Source organism: Trichechus manatus, unplaced genomic scaffold (genome assembly GCF_000243295.1).
Source record: "Trichechus manatus latirostris isolate Lorelei unplaced genomic scaffold, TriManLat1.0 scaffold00185, whole genome shotgun sequence".
In the NCBI taxonomy this organism is placed as follows: Eukaryota; Metazoa; Chordata; class Mammalia; order Sirenia; family Trichechidae; genus Trichechus; species Trichechus manatus.
The window spans coordinates 1,983,439-2,003,880 of record NW_004444121.1 but is presented as its reverse complement, the minus strand read 5'-3'; the positions used below and the strand labels follow the sequence as shown (position 1 = coordinate 2,003,880).

The 20,442-nt window shown below is 48.9% G+C and overlaps 1 protein-coding gene across 1 annotated transcript in view; it reads right to left on the bottom strand.

The window, feature by feature from the left end:
* Window positions 1-1,461: 1,461 nt before the first annotated feature.
* DENND3 (DENN domain containing 3) overlaps window positions 1,462-20,442 on the bottom strand; it is an 89,351-nt gene continuing 70,370 nt past the window's right edge. Inside the window, exons 16-22 of the mRNA XM_023741612.1 lie at window positions 16,965-17,066; window positions 14,061-14,200; window positions 11,785-11,945; window positions 9,112-9,245; window positions 4,402-4,520; window positions 4,180-4,317; window positions 1,462-3,984 (exon numbers count right to left, since the gene is read on the bottom strand). Of these exons, the coding sequence (XP_023597380.1) occupies window positions 3,784-3,984; window positions 4,180-4,317; window positions 4,402-4,520; window positions 9,112-9,245; window positions 11,785-11,945; window positions 14,061-14,200; window positions 16,965-17,066 (995 nt within the window). The 3' untranslated portion in view covers window positions 1,462-3,783. The remainder of the gene's footprint in view (window positions 3,985-4,179; window positions 4,318-4,401; window positions 4,521-9,111; window positions 9,246-11,784; window positions 11,946-14,060; window positions 14,201-16,964; window positions 17,067-20,442) is intronic.

Below are 20,442 nucleotides of genomic sequence, written 5' to 3'. Positions count from 1 at the left end.
CCCATCTGTGTTTTTTTTATATTTAAACTGTGTCTATGGTAGAGGATATATAATTGGGTCTTATTTTTTAATCCAGTTTGACAATCTCTGCCTTCTAATTGGAGTATTTAGTCTATTTACACTTAATAATTATCCATATGGTTAGGTTTAAGTCTGCCACCTGGCTGTTCATTTTCTTTGTCACATCTGTATTTTTCTCCTCTGTCCCTCCTTTCCTGCCTTCCTCTTGGTAAAACAAAATGTTTTAGCAGTTAATTTTGTAGCTGTCCATGTGGAGATGTCCAGTGGTGCCCAGGCTTGACTAACTACACTCTGCCATACCTCATCTCATTCGGGCCTCCCATCAATGCATGCACTCCGCTGCGGCCCCCCAGTCCCTGCTGACCACCACTAAGGCCAGCAGAGCCATGGGAGTGTTGGCTGGCCCAGAGCCTACGGCCAAAGAATGCGCCCCCCTGACCGCCAGGGAAAGATGAAGAGCCAGTGAGACTGGCTCTTGTCCGTCACCACAGTGAGGTGGGCTCACCTCACCTGAGGGTCCTCCCTGAACCGGGCCGGGGCGGCTGACACAGCTCGGTGTTGCTAACCCCAGCCACCTCCTCCCACCCCCTTGTTCTAAGACAGGACACTGGTGGCTGAGAAGGCTGCCTGTCAGAGCAACAGCAGCTGTGAGGTCCTCGCAGAGAAGACTGCCCCTCACTCCTTGGGAATGGGAGCACTAAACCCCAGTCTCTTCACCTTTGCTCTGAGGAGTTGAGCCAACATCCTCACATGTAAGTGGGGGACAACAGCTCAGTCTCACGGGGTTTTCTGGGGACGCAACACGAGAGCGCATTTAGAGGGCTGGTGTGGCAGCTGACGCTGAGCCAGTGCCCCGTAAACGGGCACGGTGTCATTCTCCTGGGGCTGCCGTGACAAATCACCCCAAACCGGGGCTTCAAACAACAGAAATTTATTGTCTCACAGCTCTGGAGGCCAGAAGTCCAAAATCAAGGTGTTGACGGGCCCTGCCCTCTGAAGGCTCAGGGAACCCTTGGGCTCCTCGGAGCTTCTGGTGGCCCCAGGCGTCCCTTGGTTACGGCAGCAGCGCTCCCGTCCCTGCGGGTCTTTACGGGCCCGTCTCCCCCGTGTCTGTCTCCGTGTCTTCTCCTCTATACAGACACTTATCATTGGATTTAGGGCCCACCCTAAATCCGGGATGATCTCATGTCAAGATCCTCGATTACATCTGCAAAGACTATTTTCTCGATAAGGTCACATTTACAGGTTCTAGAGGCTAGGACTTGGACTTGTCTTTTTTGGGGCCACAATTTAGCCCATTCCACCACCCGTCTCTCAGTTTCTAGTACTGTGGGGGCTTGAACGTTGCTATGATGAAGTGAAGCTATGTCACTGGTATTTCAAGTACCAGCAGGGTCACCCATGTTGGACAGGTTTCAGCAGAGCTTCCAGACTAAGGCAGATTGGGAAGAAAGGCCTGTGATCTGCTCCCAAAAACGAGCCAGGGAAAACCCTATGGATCACAAGACAACACTGTCCGACAGAGTGCTGGAAGGTGAGCCCCTGGGCAGGCGGGCACTACATGATAGCTGCATCAGCGGACGCAGAGGTGGCACGGGGCCAGGGAACGTTTCGTCCTGTTGTCCGTGGGGTCTCCGTGAGTCGAGCTGTCTCCATGGCAACTAACAATTTAACCCCCTACAGTAGCTGTCTCATTTGTATTTCCAGTCTCTCTAAACACTGCACAAGAATCCAGCAAGCAGCCTGGAACGGAACGTTCTCTGACCTCTCTCAATCCCTGCGTGAAAGAACACCCTCATTTTTACAGACGGCCCGGTCACCAGCTGGGCCTGGGTCAGGCCCCGGCCCACCTACCTCGCCCAGGGCCCCACTGGGCACCGCTGCAGACATGCAGGCACAGGACCAGCTCTCACGTGTCTGTGAGCCACTGCCTCGCCTCCTGGGAACCTCACGGCATCACCGCAGGAAGTGCCAGCATCTCCCTGCCACGCAAACAAGTCCTCCTCTGCACTGGTTGTTTCAAATGTAATCGCTGTCTAATAAGATCTTGGAAAACCCACCGGGAGTAAAGGAAAGCGCTTCATGAAGACGCCCTGCATGAGGTCAGAGTGAACTAAGGGCACATTCAAAGTGGCCCTGGATTACTCACAGACCCCTTCCACCAGTTTCTGTTGGACGAAGGACAGACGTGGATGTCAGCACATATGAAAGGATTTATTATCAACACAAACACCTCATTACATCTGCACTGATATTAAATAGTTTAGTTTGCAAATATATTTCTGACAGGCCCTCACTGTAACGTTCCAATTTTACAAAAGCAAATCCCAACCTCTGGTGCTGGCCAGCCTTCCCTCCATGGGCTGGGGGACACACACACACACACACCCCCACCCCAAAGTGCAGACTCCGGGGCAGGGTCAGGCCACTAACCCTTCTCTGCCCCACATTCCCAGACCATCCCAAGAAGCTAGCAGCAACCCAACACCAAGGCTGGAGGGAAAATACCGGTCAGTGATCTGCATCTTCCGAAATGCTCGGGTCCTGTGGACCAAAGTTTTCCTTCTGCAGACACTGCAAACCCGTCTTCTGAAGCCCGGCCTCTTCCAGGGCCTGACGGCGTCGTCAGCCCTCGGGGCGAGGGTGGAGCATCCGGCAGCAGCTCCGCGGCGGCCGAGTGTGTCCGCAGGCAGGCCAGCCACATGCCCTCACAGCATGCTCACCGGCCATGGTGCTGCACCAGGGTTGTCCTCAGAGGACAGTTCAGGAACAAGTCTCAATATCATAACAAAAGTGTGCAGAGGGTGTTTGCTAAGAGGATCTTTCTCGGTTTAAATAACCCAGTACCACAGTGTCTACAGGACGCAGTGGCGTTGAAATGTATGTGAACATCTGGTCAGTCAGCATATGTGGTGGCAGCTGTACTGGCAGCTAGGGAACACAGGCCATGTTCAGTGGGGTTTTTGCCTTTGGAAGATGACTTTGTTAGCTTTGGGAGAAAACAGTCTCTCCAGCTTTCATTATAAACACGCTGCATGAATTAGAAGAGAGACAGCTTGCCCACCGGCCCAGCCCCCGTCCGGGCAGCCTGACCATAGGACTGTCCCCTCCCTCGGGGCAGCCATGGCCACTTGCTCCAAGAGGGGATAGCCTGGGCAGGCACAAGCCTGTTCTACCCCAAAGTGCTTCTCTTAAGATGCCCCTTCTGCTTCTCGGAAGGCTCACTGGAGACAAGAAACCCCTGGCAGGCTGTGGGGCTCCCCACAGGGTACCCAGGGCCCACCAGAAACCCCGTGGTCAGTCTGTGTTTGCGGAAGGAAGGAGAGGAAGAGGCCAAACCAGGGCTGTGAGGAACGCAGGTCACCGGCGGGTTCAGCACCATCTGACTGGCGCCGGTTTGCATCCCTGGCCGTGGATTCCGGAACTCTGTATAGACAGCGCGCAGGGTAACTGCTGTTTCTTAGCAGGGGTTAATCCCAAATGAGACCTAGTTGCCGCCCGCGAAGCACCCCAACATGAAATGCCTTCAGTATAGCTGCGTCTAGGAGCTGAAGAGCCCGAGGGAAAGTGTATGGTTGTCGGTTTTGTAACTGAGCAGACTGGGCCCACGCCAGCCAAGTGGCCATGGTGAGCGCCCCCTCACCGGGTATCAACCCCCCAACTTGTGAACCACGGCTGAGCCTGCTCTCAGCTCTGATCCTGGCCCATCTCCAGCACGCAGTTCTTGTGCCCAGAACCCACTTCTGGTGGATTTACCCTCGGTCACTCGACTTTCCAGATGGCAACCTTGCCTTCCTCCCTGCCGGAGCCGCTCAGCACGTATCGGTCTTCGGCTGAGCACAGAGTCGTCACTGCGTCTGCGTGGGCCACCAGCTCCTTATCCACAGTCTTTGTCTCGGTGTCGATGACGTAGACTTTCCCTTTGGGTTGTCCCTGTGACAGCCCCCTGCCGCCCACCCAGATCTGCCAGGGAGAAACGGGGGGCATCAGCCATGTGACCGGGGCAGCCAGCCCTGGGAGGGGGCCTTGTCAGACTCAGTCACACGCTGAGGCCAGGCCACCCAGGGCTGTGCTCTGCCCACGCCCACTCAGGAGAGAAGGGAACTGAGGCCCAAAGGCGGGACGGCCTGAGAGCAGAGACGTCACCTTGCACCTTACCTGCCTCTTGACCCTGATCATGCAGCTGACCTCAGTGCAGTCCTGCAGGGGGATCCTCTGGGGGGCCTGGGCGAGGTCCTGCAGGCTCCAGATGTAGACCTTGCTGTACGCCGCACAGGCAGCCCAGAGCTGCTCCTGCTGAAAAGGAGCATATCACCGTGCACCCGCTGCTCCACCCAGCCTGCCTGCCCTGCTCTGCCACGAAGCCCTGCTCTGCTATACCTCGGGAATCAGCTGGAAGCCCAGGAAGGAGGTGCTCATCTCGCAAAAGCTCTCTTCAATTTTCAGTTCTTGACGAAGACACCCATTCGTTGTCACCACCACGATGCTGTTACCTGTACCTGCAGAGAGGGCCGGAATGAGGAGCAGGCAGAGTGGAGTAGAGACGCTAAAGGTGAACAGCTGGTAAATGGCGAGGTGTGGCAGCCAGCCACTCAGCCAGGGCGCCTCACTGCTGTGGGGGGTGGGGGCAACGCTGGTTGTGGCCACGACTCGAGCCCAGGCCCAGGCTTTGGCATCTTCTCACCTGTGTCCCTCCTCCCAGCCACCTCTCTGCTAGCCCCACTTCCACTGATGAGAAAACCGCTGGAACCCACCTCCTTTATCTGAGACTTTGCTCAAAGTGGCAAGAAGACATACCAGCTTTCCACGTGTTTCCTGCAGTTGTTTTGGGTTTGCTGTCACTAGAAGCCACAGCGAATCCTAACCCAGCCAGTGGCGGTTAGAATGAATGCTGAGTCTGCCTGCCTGTGGACGGCGTCTCTGTGTTTGGTGTAAGTGCTTCTCCGGGTCTGTTTCTATCACTCACTAAAGGGAAGTGTCTTTCTACCTACTAAGAGTGCTTCCCCATCTATAACCTGTTGCCTTGGCTCTGACTCATGACAACCCACTGTTGCCTTGGCTCTGACTCATGACAACCCACATGTGTCAGAGTAGAACTGTGCTCCGTAGAAATCTCAATGGCAGAGTTTTCAGAAGTAGATTGGCAGGCCTTTCTTCCGAGGCACCTCTGGGTTAGCAGCCACGTGTGTTCACTGTTTGTACCACTCAGGGACCTTGTAAGAGCCACAGGTCATCAAAATTAGGATCTCTGAGGCTGACAGTAATCTTTGAGGAATGGCTGACGTGCTGCAAGGCGCCCCTTTCTCATACTTTCATTGTGTGTGTCCCTCCACCAGCCAGTCTGCTAAGGCCACGGTGTTAGCATCAGTGATCAGAGATACAAGCCCTGTCCTGAGGGAGCACCCGTCTGGACTCTAGAGAGAAGGGCCTATTTTATAGCAGCATTGTTCTCAATAACCAAAATGTAGAAACGACCTAAATGTCCACCAGCAGATGAACAGGTAAACAAAAGACGATATATCCATACAGTGGAATATTGTTAGGCAATACAAAGGAATGAAATACTGATTTATGCTACTGTTTTGAAAACATTAAATGAAGAAAGCCAGACACACAGAACCACGTATTGTGCCATTCCACGTATGTGGAATGCGCAAAGTCCATATAGTCTAGATGAGGCAAACACACAGAGACGCAGTATAGATTAGTGTGGGTTAGGGAGGGGGAGGAGTTCTTTCTGGGGTAATTAAAATGTTCTAAAATTGATTGTGGTGTGCTGGCAGATGGACTCAAAGCCACTGAACTGTATACTTTACATGAGTGAACTCTCTGGTATGTGAATTAAAGCTGAACGCACCAATTAAATGGCAGAGATTGTAAGACTGAATTTTTTTTTTTTTTTTTGAAAAGCCAAGTTCCAACTATATGCTGCTTACAAAAGAAACGCTAATTAAGTAATTTTAAATTTTTGATATGATTTCTAACTTACAGAAAGGTTGCAAGAACATTTTGACCCATTTGTTTATCATTTTGTTCATTCTCTGTCCGTCTCTCTGATTTTTTCCTGAACCATTTAGAGTAAACTGCAGGTACCATGCCCGTTTTCCACTACACTCTTAGAGCGCATCTCCTACAAGCAAGGGCATTTTCTTACATAACCAGAATACTGTTATCAAAACCAGAACATTTAGCGTTGATAAAACACTATGATGTGATCTGTAGTCTGAAATCTACAAATGCACCAACCGAATGGCACCAGCAGCATCCATTACAGCTGTTTTCCCAGTCAGGGGCCGATCGCTGATCGCTTAGTTCATTTCGCTGTCATTAAGAGACACACAGTAATTATAAAGACAGATAGGTTGAAAATAAAAGAGTGGAAAGGGTACACCATGCCAACACAAACCCCAAGAATGCCAGTGTGATTATATTGATACTACAGCAAGTAGATAAAGTCATACCATAGAGACATTTCATAACAGTCAAAAAGGGTCACTTTACCCGGAGGACATAACAGACTTCAAAATACTGAAGCAAAGACTGACAGGGCTAAAAGAGAAAAATCCACACTTAAAGCTGGAGGTTTGAACACTCGACCATCAGTAATTGATACGATAAAAATCAGCAAGTATGTAGCAGAACTGAATAACACTATTAACCATCTTGCTCTAATAGACGTTTCGTATCAACAAATTTAAAAAGACCAAAATGATAATGTTTTCTCTGAACACAACAGAATTAGAAGTCAATAACAGACAGACAGCCGGCGAACTCTCCAGTGATTGTGAACTGAGTAACTGAGTAACTAAATAACCATGAGTCAGAGAGGAACTCACAGGCAAAATTAGAAATTACTCCAAACTAAATGAAAACACAACATATTAAAAATTGTGGGCTGCAGCTATAACTTTAAATGCCTCTACTGAGAAAAGAAGAAAGGTTTTAAAATAATCTACACTTGCAACTGAAGAAGCTGGAAAAAGATGAACAAGTAAAATCCAAAGAAAATAAAGGTAAAAACAGAAATCAATGAAACAGAAACAGACACAGGTAAAAAGCAATCAAACCAAATATTTCTTTGAAAAGATTTAATAAAATTGACAAACAAACACTTAGCAAGACAGAGAAAGAAAACACGTTACCATTATCAGAAACAAAAGAGGGGACATCTCTACAGATCCTACAGACACTGAAAGGATAACAAAGGTGTATTAAGAATATCAATAAATTTGACAACTTACATGAAATTCCCTGAGAGACACAACATTCTGAAATTAACACAAAAAGAAAAATATGTCTAGTCCTGTGTCCATTAAAGGAGTTGAAACCATACTTAAACACTTTCCCACAAAGAAAAGTTCAGGACCTGATGGCTTCCTTAATGAATTTTATTAGACAGTTACAGTAGAAAACAATCTTACACAAACCCTTCCAAAAAGTGGAGAAGCAGAAATCCCGCCTAAATAGTCTTAAGAGGCCAGCATAACTCTGACACCAAAACCTGACAAGCATGTAACAAAAGAAAGCTACAGACCAGCCACCATCAGGAACACACACATGCAAAAATCCTTCACACAGTGTTAGCAAATCAAATCCAATAATATGCACACCAAGTGGGGCTTATCTCAAGAATGCAAAGTTGGTTTTCCACTCAAACATAATCCACTACGTTAAGAGAATAAAAGGGAAAGATCAAAATAACCATCCTGGTAGGGGCAAGCAGTCTACAGGTGACACAAAGGGTTAAAGACCTTGACTACTAACCGAAAAGTTGGCAATTTGAACCCCCCCATAGGCACTTTGGAAGAAGGAGCTGGAGATCTGCTTCCAAAACGTCACAGCCTTGAAAACCCTACAGAGCAGCTGTACTCTGCACACGTGGGGTCACCAGGGACTCAATGGTAACTGACAGCAACCCGTTGACATCAAGTCGATTCCGACTCACAGTGACCCTGTGGGACGTAGTAGAGCCGCCCCATGGGGTTTCCTGGACTGCGATCTTTATGACAGCACATCTCCAGGTCTTTTCTCCCATGGAGTGGCTGGTGACCTTTTGGTTAGCAGCCGCAACAAGAGGTGCATAAAAAGCATTTGATAAAGTTCAACAACCATTTAGGGCTTACAACTGGCATAGGAATAAAAGGATCCTCCTGTGTCAAAACACAACAAACTGTACACTTCTGTTTTGTGCGTTTTACTGTCTACAAAAATATGCTTCAATTTGAAAATGTTCTCACAACCACGACCCATCTTATCTGGCATATGCCTGGGCTGACTTCAAAGTGCAGAAACACAGAGCACAGCGGCTGGGTAGGGTCTGCGTCTCCACCACACCCATTTCGGGTCCACAGACGCACTGCCTCAGGGTGTGCCAGGAGAGCAGAGGACAGAAACACCTCACCCAGCCTCCCACATGAGGGGCAAGTCTCGGGGCAGTGATGGCTTGGGGCGCCTGAGCTGGGTTCACCTCCAGGGGTGGGAGAGGGGTGGGCAGCAAGGGGTAGGCTGTGGAGCGAGCACAGGAGCTGAGGGGAGCAGGGGGTTCTGGACAAGTAGCAACTTCAGGTACAAAAAGGGCGCTGGGGGACGCAGAAAAGAAACCAGACTTTAAAAACAAACTGGAAATGTGTCAAGCAAATGAAAACGGGCTTTCAGCTCTAACTCGGTGTGATGGATTGAACTGTGTCCCCAGAAAGATATGTCCAGGTCCTGACCCAAAGCCTATGACCTTGTCTGGGGAAATAGGGTTTTCTTTGAATATACCAGTTACATTATACCTGAGTGGGTGCATCCTAGTCCTAATCCCTCTGAGTAGTGTCTCACAAAGGGGAGGACATCACCTGAGGTCCCATCCACAAGCCAAAGACACCCGGGGCTGCTGACAAGGATCTGCCCTGGAGCGGACGGACAGTGCACCCCTGCCGGCACCATGGTTGGGGCCCCCAGCCTCCAGACCGTGAGGCGACCGATTCCTCTTCTCTAAAGCCGTCCACTTTGTCGCAGCAGGCCTGGGACATGCGGACACTGGGTTTCCTTTTCCCCGAGCAGGGAGCCATTCCCTGCTGTGGCCAGGGTAGGCCGAGGACTTACAGCACCACAGGCAGCCCTGGTGGAGTCTGGCGGACATCAGGGTGCAGCCCGGCAGCTGGAACCTGCTGGTGACCCGCAGCGTGCTCACGTTCCAAGCCAGCACCATCCCGTCCCGGCTGCACGAGTACACCTCGCTGGGGGTGCAACCACAGACACACACACACACACAGTTAATTGTGGCCCGTGGGAACATGGCGCACATTTAACCCAGGCAAGAACAAAGTCACCATTAGATAAGGCACCCAGAGCACGGGGAGTAAGCGCCATGGAAAACGCCCGTCGATGCGGCAGACAGAGCAGGGCTTCGCCGCACTCAAAACCAGTCGTCGGACCCACGTGTGTCAGCCGAGCTGTGTGCCAAAGGGTTTGTTTTCTTTTTCTCTCTCCACAGGGTTTTCAGTGGGTGATTTTCAGGAAGTAGATCACCAGACCTTTCTTCCGAGGCACCTCGGGGTGGGGGCCTTGAACCTCCAACTTTCTGGTTAGCAGCCGAGCACATTAACCTTTTGCACCACCCAGGGACCCCAGTTACAGTAAAGGTTGACTCAGAGCACAGACAGGCAGCAGGGAAACCCTGGTTTCCCAGGAGGGCCGCACCTCCCATCACTGTCTGGTGGGCGGGACCATGACGTGATCATGTCTAAAATCTAGCATCACGAGCGGGCGTCCCACTTACACGGGCTAATGGAGACAGCTGTCCTCTCCAACGCTCGCGTCTAATCACCACCGGCCTCTGCTCACAGAGGTGCGGGGGGCTGTGGGTTCCAGAACTGCCCACGGGGCCCTTTCTCCTCAGCCTGCCTAACTCCTGTCCCCACGCCCCTTTTTAGGGTGAAGGGGGAGGGAGGATGTCGGGGCAGGGAGAAGTGTGGACCTGCATCAGAGGAGGGACCAGCTGGGCCCCAGGAGGGCCTGCCCTTACGCAGTGGGTGACTGTGGGCATGTCACCAAGGAAAACAGGGCCCCTCCTTGCTCTCCAGCCTGACTGCACCAGGCCCTGTTCTCAGCGCGGGCACCCGGGGGTAGCAGACAGTCTCAGGAGCTGACATTGTTCTTCTTGATTCATTGTTGTTGTTGAGAATATACACAGAACATACACCAACGCAACAGCTTCTACACGTACCGTTCAGTCACACTGACTCCAGTCTTCCAGTTGAGCAGCCATTCTCACCCCCGTTTCGGAGTTGTTCCTCCCCCATTAACACACACTCACTGCCCCTAAGGGTCCTGTCTAATCTTTCACATCGCCAATATGATCCCGTAGAGACAGATCTTAAAAGAGCACAGTGCTCGAGGCAGACATTCTTCACTAGTTAAGCTAAACTATTGTTTGGTTTTAAGAAGACTTCAGGATATATTTTTGTTTAAGGTTTAAAGATGATCTCAGGGCAATAGTTTCGGGGGCCCACCCAGCCGGGGGAGCCGACCTCCTTAACATAGACGAGACCGTGAGGAGGTCGGTGCACAGTCTGTGGGAAGTGTAAGCGGGCAAACAGAGCAGGAAGCAGAGTGGGGAACAGCGGCGGCCTGCTTGAAGGGAAGTCTGGAAGGGGCCGGGAAGGTTCCTGAGAAGCCTGCTCTCCCCACGGGCATGGATCTCACAAGGAGGAGCCAGTCCCCCCTCTGCCGCCTCTGAGGGGTGAGGTCATGGAAGGACAGATTTGCAGGGCAGGCCAGCTTGAGTACATGTGGCTTTGGACAGCACCTCATGCTCCCGCTGGAGGCTCCTCATGGGCCCAACAAGGAAAGTTGGGCCTGATAGTCTCACTTTTCCACAGTGGTTTGACCCCTGGCAGGACAGGACTGGAGGGGGAAGGGGGTGGACAAGCACAGCCCATTTAAGAGGAGCTGTTCCCGCCTTTTGGGCGGTGCCAACAGTTAACATACTTGGCTGCTAACCAAAAGGTTGGTGGTTTGAGTTCACTCAGAGGTACCTTGGAAGAAAGGCCTGGCAATCTACTTCCAAAAAAATCCGCCACTGAAAACCCTATGGGGCGCAGTTCTGCTCTGACACACATGGGATCGCCATGAGTCAGGGTTGATCTTCTTCTCCCCTTTGAGGGATTCTAAAACCCACTGTCACTAGGGCAGGGCAGGGTGGGGCAGGGCTGCAGCGCTCAGCCCGGTGCTTTCAGAGGGAAAGTCAAATGGAATGGGTTTAAAACAAGGGTACCTGGGGCTCAAAACCACAACCTACAGGAAATGTCCAAGAAAGGCAGCCAAAACCAAGCTTTTCCGGGGCGACCAGGGAAGCCTGGTTGGGGGACATGTGCTGTGAGAGTTTGCAGGCTGCTGGCCTGCAGGCGGCTTTTAAAAAACAATGGGAGGGGGCATACCAGCATGAAAAAAATCGAGCCAACATGAAAAATCAGATCTCACAAATCGATTCCTGACTTCAGTGGAAAAATGAGAGAATGTCATAACCGGTCGCTCCCTCCGGAGGGGACACGCCCTTTAGTGCCACAGGCCCAGCTGCTCCCTGTAACGTCCCCAGCAGAAGGTGGAGCCCACTGGCCACCTACCATCATGCCTGCCCCAGAGCTGGTCTCACAGAAGGGCAGCATTCCCTCATCATCACGAGTGTCACCTGACTTCTGCTGTCCCAGCCCTGCAGCACCCTCTGTGCCCGGCCTGGCCCTTGAGGCACGGACGTCTGAGAGTCCGGCTGGTTACCTGGGCGCCTTCTCTCCACCCTGCACAATCAAGTCCACGACACTGGCGCGGTGGTCAGTGAGCTGCTTGTGGCAGGACATGCTGTGGACGTTGATGATGTAGATGACGGAGTCTTCAGAGCCGATCCACACCTGGTTCTGCTCGGCCATCACCATGCAGTTCTAGCAGGCCAGGGAAACGTGAGAAACGTGTTAACAGCGGACAACGCGGCTGGCGTGCCTGGGAGCCCGAGAGGACGTTCTCAGAGCCTCTGGTTTAACAGAGCCAACAGCCAGTGACCATTTTTTAGAATTTATGAATTACGGATTAAGGATTAAAACATTTAAGAGCTATCAAAGCCACACAGACAAATACAGGCGCGTCTGACTGCACAGCTCGATCATTCCAAACACATCGATAGGGCGGTGTGCTCTGCGTCTTCCTCACCTCAAACCCCCTGAGTTGGTGTGGGACAAAGAAAGTCAGCCCAGCACCCCATTTCCTGTGTCTGATTATCTTCCTCCAGGATAGAGGCAGCATTTTACTGACAGGTGTACAAATGTCTCAGTACTTCAAATACAAACAGATTTCAGACAGTCACGTTGGATCACACTGGGGAATGGGAAAGGCGGACCGTGTAAGGCGGAAACCTGTCAGAGAAGCAAAACGTAAACATTTTCCACTAAAATAAGCGGTAGAAAAGTGGCAAGACTGTGCCCTGTGAAAGGCGGAAAACTTGCAAGACCCAAAAAGCCAAGGCAGCCCTGCCGAGTTCTGGCTCTTGAAGGCTCCACGGTGACACTAGATGCGGTCGTTTTCATTGGTGGCTAATTATTGCTACTTATCTTTAAGTCAGAAGAAAGCTTTTATAAAAATTGATTAGTTTTACCAAAAAATATCCTCATAATTGAGAAAAGGCTGGTAACTTGCTAATTTCAGAAGTATTCATTTTAAAAAAGCCTTTCCCTTTTGGCATCTACCTGAGGGTTGGTCTGATTTTAATCAAATGTCTTTTTTTAGGGGCCGGAAGACGTCTTAGACACATGACTTTGAACTTCAAATTTCAAAGGAAGCAGGCTTTTCTGGAGATAATTACCCAAATTTCTTTCTTGTTGAATGGAACAGAAGATTTCTGTGACACCAACAGGAAGATATTTTCACATAACTGGGGGAATGTAGTGCTTTAATTAAATGTTTCCTGGCCTGACCGGAGGGCAGCAGAGACCACTACAAAACACAGCTTTTAGATTTTATCTCAACCAGGATTTTAAATGTGATTCGATCATTAGAAAGCCATTGAAATGCTTATAACCAAGAACAAGGGGAAAATAGTTAAATTTAGAATAAGAACATTTCTCCTTCTTAGGTGTTTTTTGGGGGGTATGAGGCTGGTCGACAGAAAGCGTTATGAGACTTACGTAAATACTTCGATTTGTATCACGGGTCTTGTTAACTTTGTCACTGGAGTCTCATCATTTGAGTAAAGGGGGAGGAGATTCAGCCATTTCTTACAGTCTGGCTAACATGTAAAGCTGGCCCCCCAGGCATTTAAGAGGGAGCCCCACCCCTTCGGCCTTAGTATCTGAATTCACAGTCTTTCCATTGGACAGCAGTTTTGAAAAGCATATACTGTGCCTCCGACTGTCACAGTACTTTTAGATGACACAATAAAGCCATCAAAACTGATACTAAATAATGACTAATCTTCTGGTTTGTAAACTTCCCTTGACCATTGTTTTCCCATTGAACATGAAAAAATGATTTGTTCTATCAGGTTAAAGGCAGCAGGGCATAGGGATCTCCCGAGTAAGACCCCAGGGAAAATGGCTTCTTTTATATCTGTGTGCCCACCAGACAGATGTGTAGATGTCAAAGTACTTTAAAGTATAAACACAATTTAAATGTGGGACGTACAGCAACCCTGGAGTCCCTGAGTTAAAGAGCAAGAAAAAAGACATAAAGGTAACAGTAAATGTGAAGCATGTAGCTTAATTAAAAATAGGGAATAGTCTTTAAGCAGTAGTGATAAAGAGTAGCCAGTTCAAATTTTCTCTAAGTTAGGAAAAAAGAAGGGAGGGAGGAAGGAGAAAAGAGTGAAGGATGGAACAGACATTTAAGTTAAAAACTCTGGATGAAAAGTAAAGGCCTCTCCCTTGCAGAAGCTGGCGCTGCTGTGGAGTGCCAGGCACCTGGCTCCCACTGTCACGTGCGGGCTGCCTGGCTCACTTCTCAAAAGTTGCTCCCTGATCTGGAAGCTCTTGAAATGGCAGGGATTTCGTGGCATCCTGGGTACTCACCAATTTAGCCGTGCCCACTTTGAAGCAGTGCTGGTAAATCGTCCACGAGGAAGCATCGAACACGACCACCTTGCCTTCGCTTAAAGCACACCATAATTTGGGGTGAGCGTCTGTAATTTTTTCTGCTGGGTCAAGATGTCCTAAAGAGGAAAGCGACCCCAAAATGTTCAAAGGAACCCCTTTCAGCATGTCAGCAGGTGAGGCGCGTGGACTGGGTACCAGGCACCGTGCTAGGCGCTAGACATACAGCGGCGAGCAGAAGCTCAGGGTCTACTCGCAAGCTGGCTCCCATCAGACAATCACCCAGACGGGCATAGAAGCAGCCGTGACAGCATGCAGCTGGGCTTGGATTTGTTTTGTTTTTAAGCAGCCTAAAAATCTCTTTCTTCCAAATGGGCCATTTAGTCCACTCACTAAGCTAATTATGGATCTGTTTGGGTTTAAATCCACCACCTGACTAACTACTTTCTATCTGTCCAACCAGTTGGTTTGAATTACCTAGTCCATCCTGACTGGAAGCTCAGAGGCCAGTCAGTTTTAAGGTAAACGGTGAAGCTAATCACTTGGATCTAAAAATACTCGGTTTATTCAGATGCCATGCGGAAAAAGTCCTGGTCTATGGTGTTAAGAAATCTAGTAAACTACCGTGAACAACTCCCTCCTTTGCTGTGAGACCAGACTGGATGGTGCCTGGCTACCATTACTGAACATTTTGATCTAAGATTCTATAGAAGGATCCTGATCAAGAGGGGGAAAATGCAGAACAGAATTTCAAATTCCCACACACTCCGGACTTTCCGAAGCCATGAAGGCTGCACGAGTCCCCGAAATTATTGCCCTGAGATAATCTGTAAACCTTAAACCAAAATTATCCCCTGAAGTCTTCCTAAAACCTAACAATAGTTCAGCATAACTAGTAAAGAATGTCTTCCATGAGCACTGTGCTCTTAAAATCTATCTGCATGGGATCATACTGAAAACAGCAACTCGAAAGATCAGGTAGAAACCTTGGGGCAGTGAGTTTATGTTAAGGGGGGAGAAACAACTCAGTAAAGGAGGACGAGAATGGCCACACAACCCAAAGAGTGTATGTGGCCAGAGTCGCTGAATTGTACATGGAGAAACTGCTCAACCGGTGTGTGTTTTCTGTGGATATTCTCAACGTGCTTCTTAGTTCAATCAAGTATATGAGACCAAATGGAGACACCTGCCCAGAAGCAAAGACGAGAAGGCAGGAAGGGACAGGAAGACCGGAGGAATGGACACGGAGAACCCGGAGTGAAGAGGGAAAGGGGGAGAGTGCTGGCACAGTGTGGGGATTGCAACCAATGTCACAAAACAACTTGTGTATAAAATTTTTGAATTTATACACAATAAAATTTCTAAAAAATACAATAAAAAATAAAAAAGTCAAAAAAAAGAACGGAAATGTGGGAAGTAAACCAAGAGCCACGATGGGCTCTTGAGCAGGACAGAACGTGACCACGCTCTCTGCTCTTCCACAGGTGCTGGGCGGCTTCACTGGGCTTCGCGACATTCAGTGAGGAGACGAAAACTCTTACAGGCAAAGTGTTTTACTGCAGAGCCTCTCTGGACCCATCTGAAATGCTAATCTCCGTGTCTGTGAACTGTTAGGGAACTGGGAAGTCATAAAACATCAACAACTATGGGAAGTCATAAAACTTCAAGAGGGCGAGAGATAAGAAATGTCATCAGTGAAACAAAAAGCCAACCAAACCCCTTGCTGTCGAGTCAATTCCTGCTTATAGCGACCCTACAGGACAGAGTAGAACTGCCCCCATTGGGTTTCCAAGGCTGCAATCTTTATGGAAGCAGACGGCCACATCTTTCTCCCACGGAGCAGCTGGGGGGTTCGAATGGCCAAACTTTTGATTAGCAGCTGAGCGCTTAACCACTGCACCACAAGGGCTCTTCAATGATATTTACTGCTAATTACTTGAAAAAGCAGATGAACTGGAAACAAAGTCACTGGATTTTACAATTCTTTTCCTGTCTAGCATTAAGTGCTTTTGTTTTTAACGCTATAAAACCTTCCACGTGATGCTCCCTGCTGCAATATCGTACGAGTCCCGGTTCAAGCGTTTCTGACGCTGGAAACCTACAACACGACGGGGCTCTTTGTTTATACTTAGACCCTTGCCAGCACTGATTTCTTTCTCCTTCCATCATCCTAATGCAACTGCGAGGAGGCTAGAACATTTACGTACAGAAGGAAGAAGACAGAGCTGCACGAAACACAACCATCGAGCTGTAATGCATTCAGATGAGTCAGCGGAAGATGTCTGTACAGCCTCCAGGGAAACAAACATCTGAGGGAAATCATGTTATCACAGCGACAACAGGATCAGGTTAAATAACTTCAGTGGGAACTCCCGCGCACGAACGAGCCTTGTGAACGCTAACCTGCCATACAAACGTAACAGGCTATTACTCTGGAGCAGAAGTTACACGCTGAAGCTCCCACCCCATCTCAGAATCAATCAGAGGCACCCGCACAAACCACAGGAGCTTCACAAAGAGGCCGCAGCAGCTTCGTGCTCACTGCTCAGGATTTCTCCGTGCGCTCTATCATGCTATCTCCTCTTTCACCTCAGGGCCGACCTTGAACACAGGTCTAAACTTATCAGATTGTTTAAAAAAAAAGCAGCTCCTGTCCAGAGGTGAGATGGAAAGGCAGAGAGGGTCAGGAGCTGGTTGAATGAACATGGGAAATCCGGGGTGGAAAGGAGGAGTGTGCTGTCACAGTATAGGGAGAGCAACTAGGGTCACATAACAATGTGTGTATAAATTTTTATATGAGACACTAACTTAAGTTGTAAACTTTCAAAGCACAACAATTTAAAAAAAAAAAAAGCAGCAGTAAGCCAACGAGGATCCCCTTACCTGGCGTGTACAACAGGACATCAATGGCTTGTGGAAAAGTTTCTCCGGCTGAAGGATTGATCTTGTGCTTCAGTGTTTCTGAGGTGGTTTTCGGGACGGACACTGAAATGCAAGCACTTTGAATATTAGTTCACTGTTGTCACTGTCGCGTACCATCAAGTCAACTCCGACTCAGCGAACCTGTAGGACAGAGTAGAACTGCCCCATAGGGTTTCCAAGGCTGTAATATTTATGGAAGCAGACTGCCACATCTTTGTCCCGAGGAGTGGCTGGTGGGTTTGAACCACTGACCTTTAGGTTAACAGCCGAGCGCTTAACCATTGCACCACCAGGGGTCCTATTAGTTTAGTAGACACGATGAAATCGATTTTACCCAATCGCCTCATAATTTCTGCTTTTTTTAGGACATTAGTTTTTAGGAAAAACTTCAAAATTTGTGAAGCGGAAGCTCTCTTTGAGACCAGGCACTAAGGTAAAGCTGCACGTATCCAGGTATCCTCTTTCCTGTCTCACCTGTTGTGCAAAGTGTTTGCAAAAGGATTGGGAGGAGAACCTGTCAAACATTTTGCTTTTGTCTAAACACAGCTCTGCTCTCAGCTACTAAGCTATATAACCTGACCTCTAACCACACTCAGCCATTATATATTATCCAGCAAAGAGAGGCTGAAATCATTTCCCTATAACTAAAAATCCCCAACACAAAAGCCAAGAGAACCAACCCACAAGCAGTTCTTCAAACCTCCCGCGACTGCCAATGTGGCCCAGATCATCAGTCCTCTGTTGGAGGTGGGGGGCTGTCCTGTGCGCTGTAGGACATTCCGCAGCATCCCTGGCCTCTGCCCACTAGACACTAGATGTTGTGTTGTTGGGTGCTGTTAAGTCGATTCCGACTCATAGTGACCCCATATGACAGCAGAACTGCCCTTACGGGTTTCCTAGGCTGAGCTGGAATCCACTTGATGGCAACAGGTTTGGGTTTTTTTTGTAATCTGCAGGAGCAGATCGCCAGGTCTTTCTCCCATGGAGTTGCCGGGTGGGTTCGAACCGCCAACCTTTCAGTTAGCAGCCAACCATTTAACCTTTGTGCCACCAGGGCTCCTTAGACACTAGTCACACCCTCTAGTTGTGACAACTAAAACTGTCCCCAGATATCACCAGATCTCCTGCCTGGGGATGGGAGAGGGTGCAGAATTGCCATTGGCTGAGAACCTGGCCCATGAAGATAATCTTATGCCCTCCTCTCTCACTATTACAACGCCTAAAGCTGCTTCCCCTCCAAGCCTAAAGCTGCTTCCCCTCCAACGTCTCCCGGGACCACCCTGCTCTGACACAGCCCACCTCCTGCTGGGCCTCTGCAAAGCCCCATCAGTCACTCCCTCCATGCTCAGCCGTCTGAGGGGCTTGGCATTACATACTTGCCAAGTGCTTCTCCTGTTCTCACTCACGTGAGCCTCACGACGCTCGGAAGAGGTTGGTACTATCATTCCCACTGGTTAAAGCAATGAAAAAACTGAAACGCACAGACATTATATGGTCTGCTGAAGATGACACAATCCGTGGGAGGTCGACCAGGACCCCGAATGGGTGCGGCCAATCTCCCCAGGATGCTCATCTGCCTCTCTGCCAGCACTTCTTGACCTGCTACTTTGAATTAAGTCTCAGATTATCATTGAATTGTGTGTTTCTTTAGACCTTCCATCGTAAACGAGGCCACAAACTATTAGCTGAAGCCCAGGACCACGTGTGGGGTCTCTTTACCTCGTTAAGCTCACACATGGGAAAATATTTCTGGGCTACTTATCAGGGGTCAGGAACTGGAGCACGCTTTGTGGCCCTGAGCTGAGCAGATCCCCACGTTGTCATGAGGGGAGACGTTGGGCAGTGACTGAGGGTGGCCGGTCATCTGCTGGGTGTTACCAGGGAGACTGTAAACTGTTTACAGAGAACTTGGAGGCTTTTTTATAAATTCCTGAAGATTAGGCATGAGTTTGGAGTGGTGTAAACAGCTGAAGTGTGGTGTTTATTTGATGTTGTTCCTACTTCAGGAAAAAAAAAAAAAAAAGATGGATCTATCATTTTCTGGTCCCGTGGCTGTTAGTGAAGAACTCCCCCACGTCCCTCTGGCAGGCTTGGCGGCAGTGCAAGGCCCCTGACCATCCCGAGTGTAACCACAGCTCAAGGGACCTGGGAGAAGGGATGCTGGGACCCTGAGCACTGGGGGTCAGTCAGTGACAGATGTCACAAAGAGAGCAACGTGTGCCAAAATGATTAAACATGCAATGGGTTTGTTTTTCCTAATTCTGAGGCAACAGTAAAAAATAATAACAGAAGAATCCTGATCAAAAGGGGGAAAATGCAGAACAGAATTTCAAATTCTCATGGACTCTAGAGTTTCTGGAGCCATGGAGGGTGGATGAACCCCTGAAACCATTGCCCTGAGATAATCTTTAAACCTCAAACCAAAAATATCCCCTGAAGTTATCTTAGAACCAGACAAGAGTTTAGCTTAACTAGTAAAAAAGGTCTGCCTTGAACATTACCCTCTGTTAAGAACTATCTATGGGATCAAAATTGACGACAGCAACTCAAAAGATTAGACAGAAACCTTAGGGGGCAGTGAGTTTGTTAATGGGGGAGGAAAAAGCTCCGAAAAGGAGGGTGAGAATGGCTGTACAACTCAAAGAGCGTGATCAGGTCGCTGAACTGTACGTGGAGAAAACAGTTGAATTAGTGTATGTTCTGCTATGTATATTCTCAACACAACAAAATAAATAAAATTTAGAAACGCTACAAACCAGGTATCATTTAAAAAAGTCTCTACTTTCTGAATCTGTTTCATATTTTGCGCCATTGGTTCCATTTAACATAATGAATTAGGCTAATTGAGCACGTGGTTATGTCAACAGCGACCAGTTGTCCCCTGCGCATTCTTCAAGGTCCCTGGGTGGTGTGAACGGTTTGCACTTGACTACTAACCAAAAATTTAGTGGTTCGAACCCACCCAGCAGCATCACGGAAGAAAGGCCTGGCAATCTGCTTCCATAAAGATTCCAGCCAAGAAAACCCTATGGAGCTCAGTTCTACTCTGCCACACGAGAGCACCATGAGTCAGAATCCACTCGACAGCAACGGGCTTGGGTTTCTTGGTTATGCAGCCTTCACTTCTCTATGTAAATCCCAAGACAACTGGTTAGGGGATCATTCAAACATTGAAATAAAATTCAAATAAAAGTAGCTAAAATGATGCATCAAGTTATTCTCACCCCTTTGCTATTTCCTAGACTTAAAAAAAAAATCTTTACCATGGTCTCAGGGAACATCTAGCTCAATTGGCATAACATAGTTTATAAAGACAATGTTCTACAGTCTACCTTGGTCAGTAGCATCTGGGGTCTTAAAAGCCTGTGAGCAGCCATCTAAGATACTCCACTGGTCTCATCCCTTCGGGAGCAAGGGAGAATGAAGAGAAGAGGATACA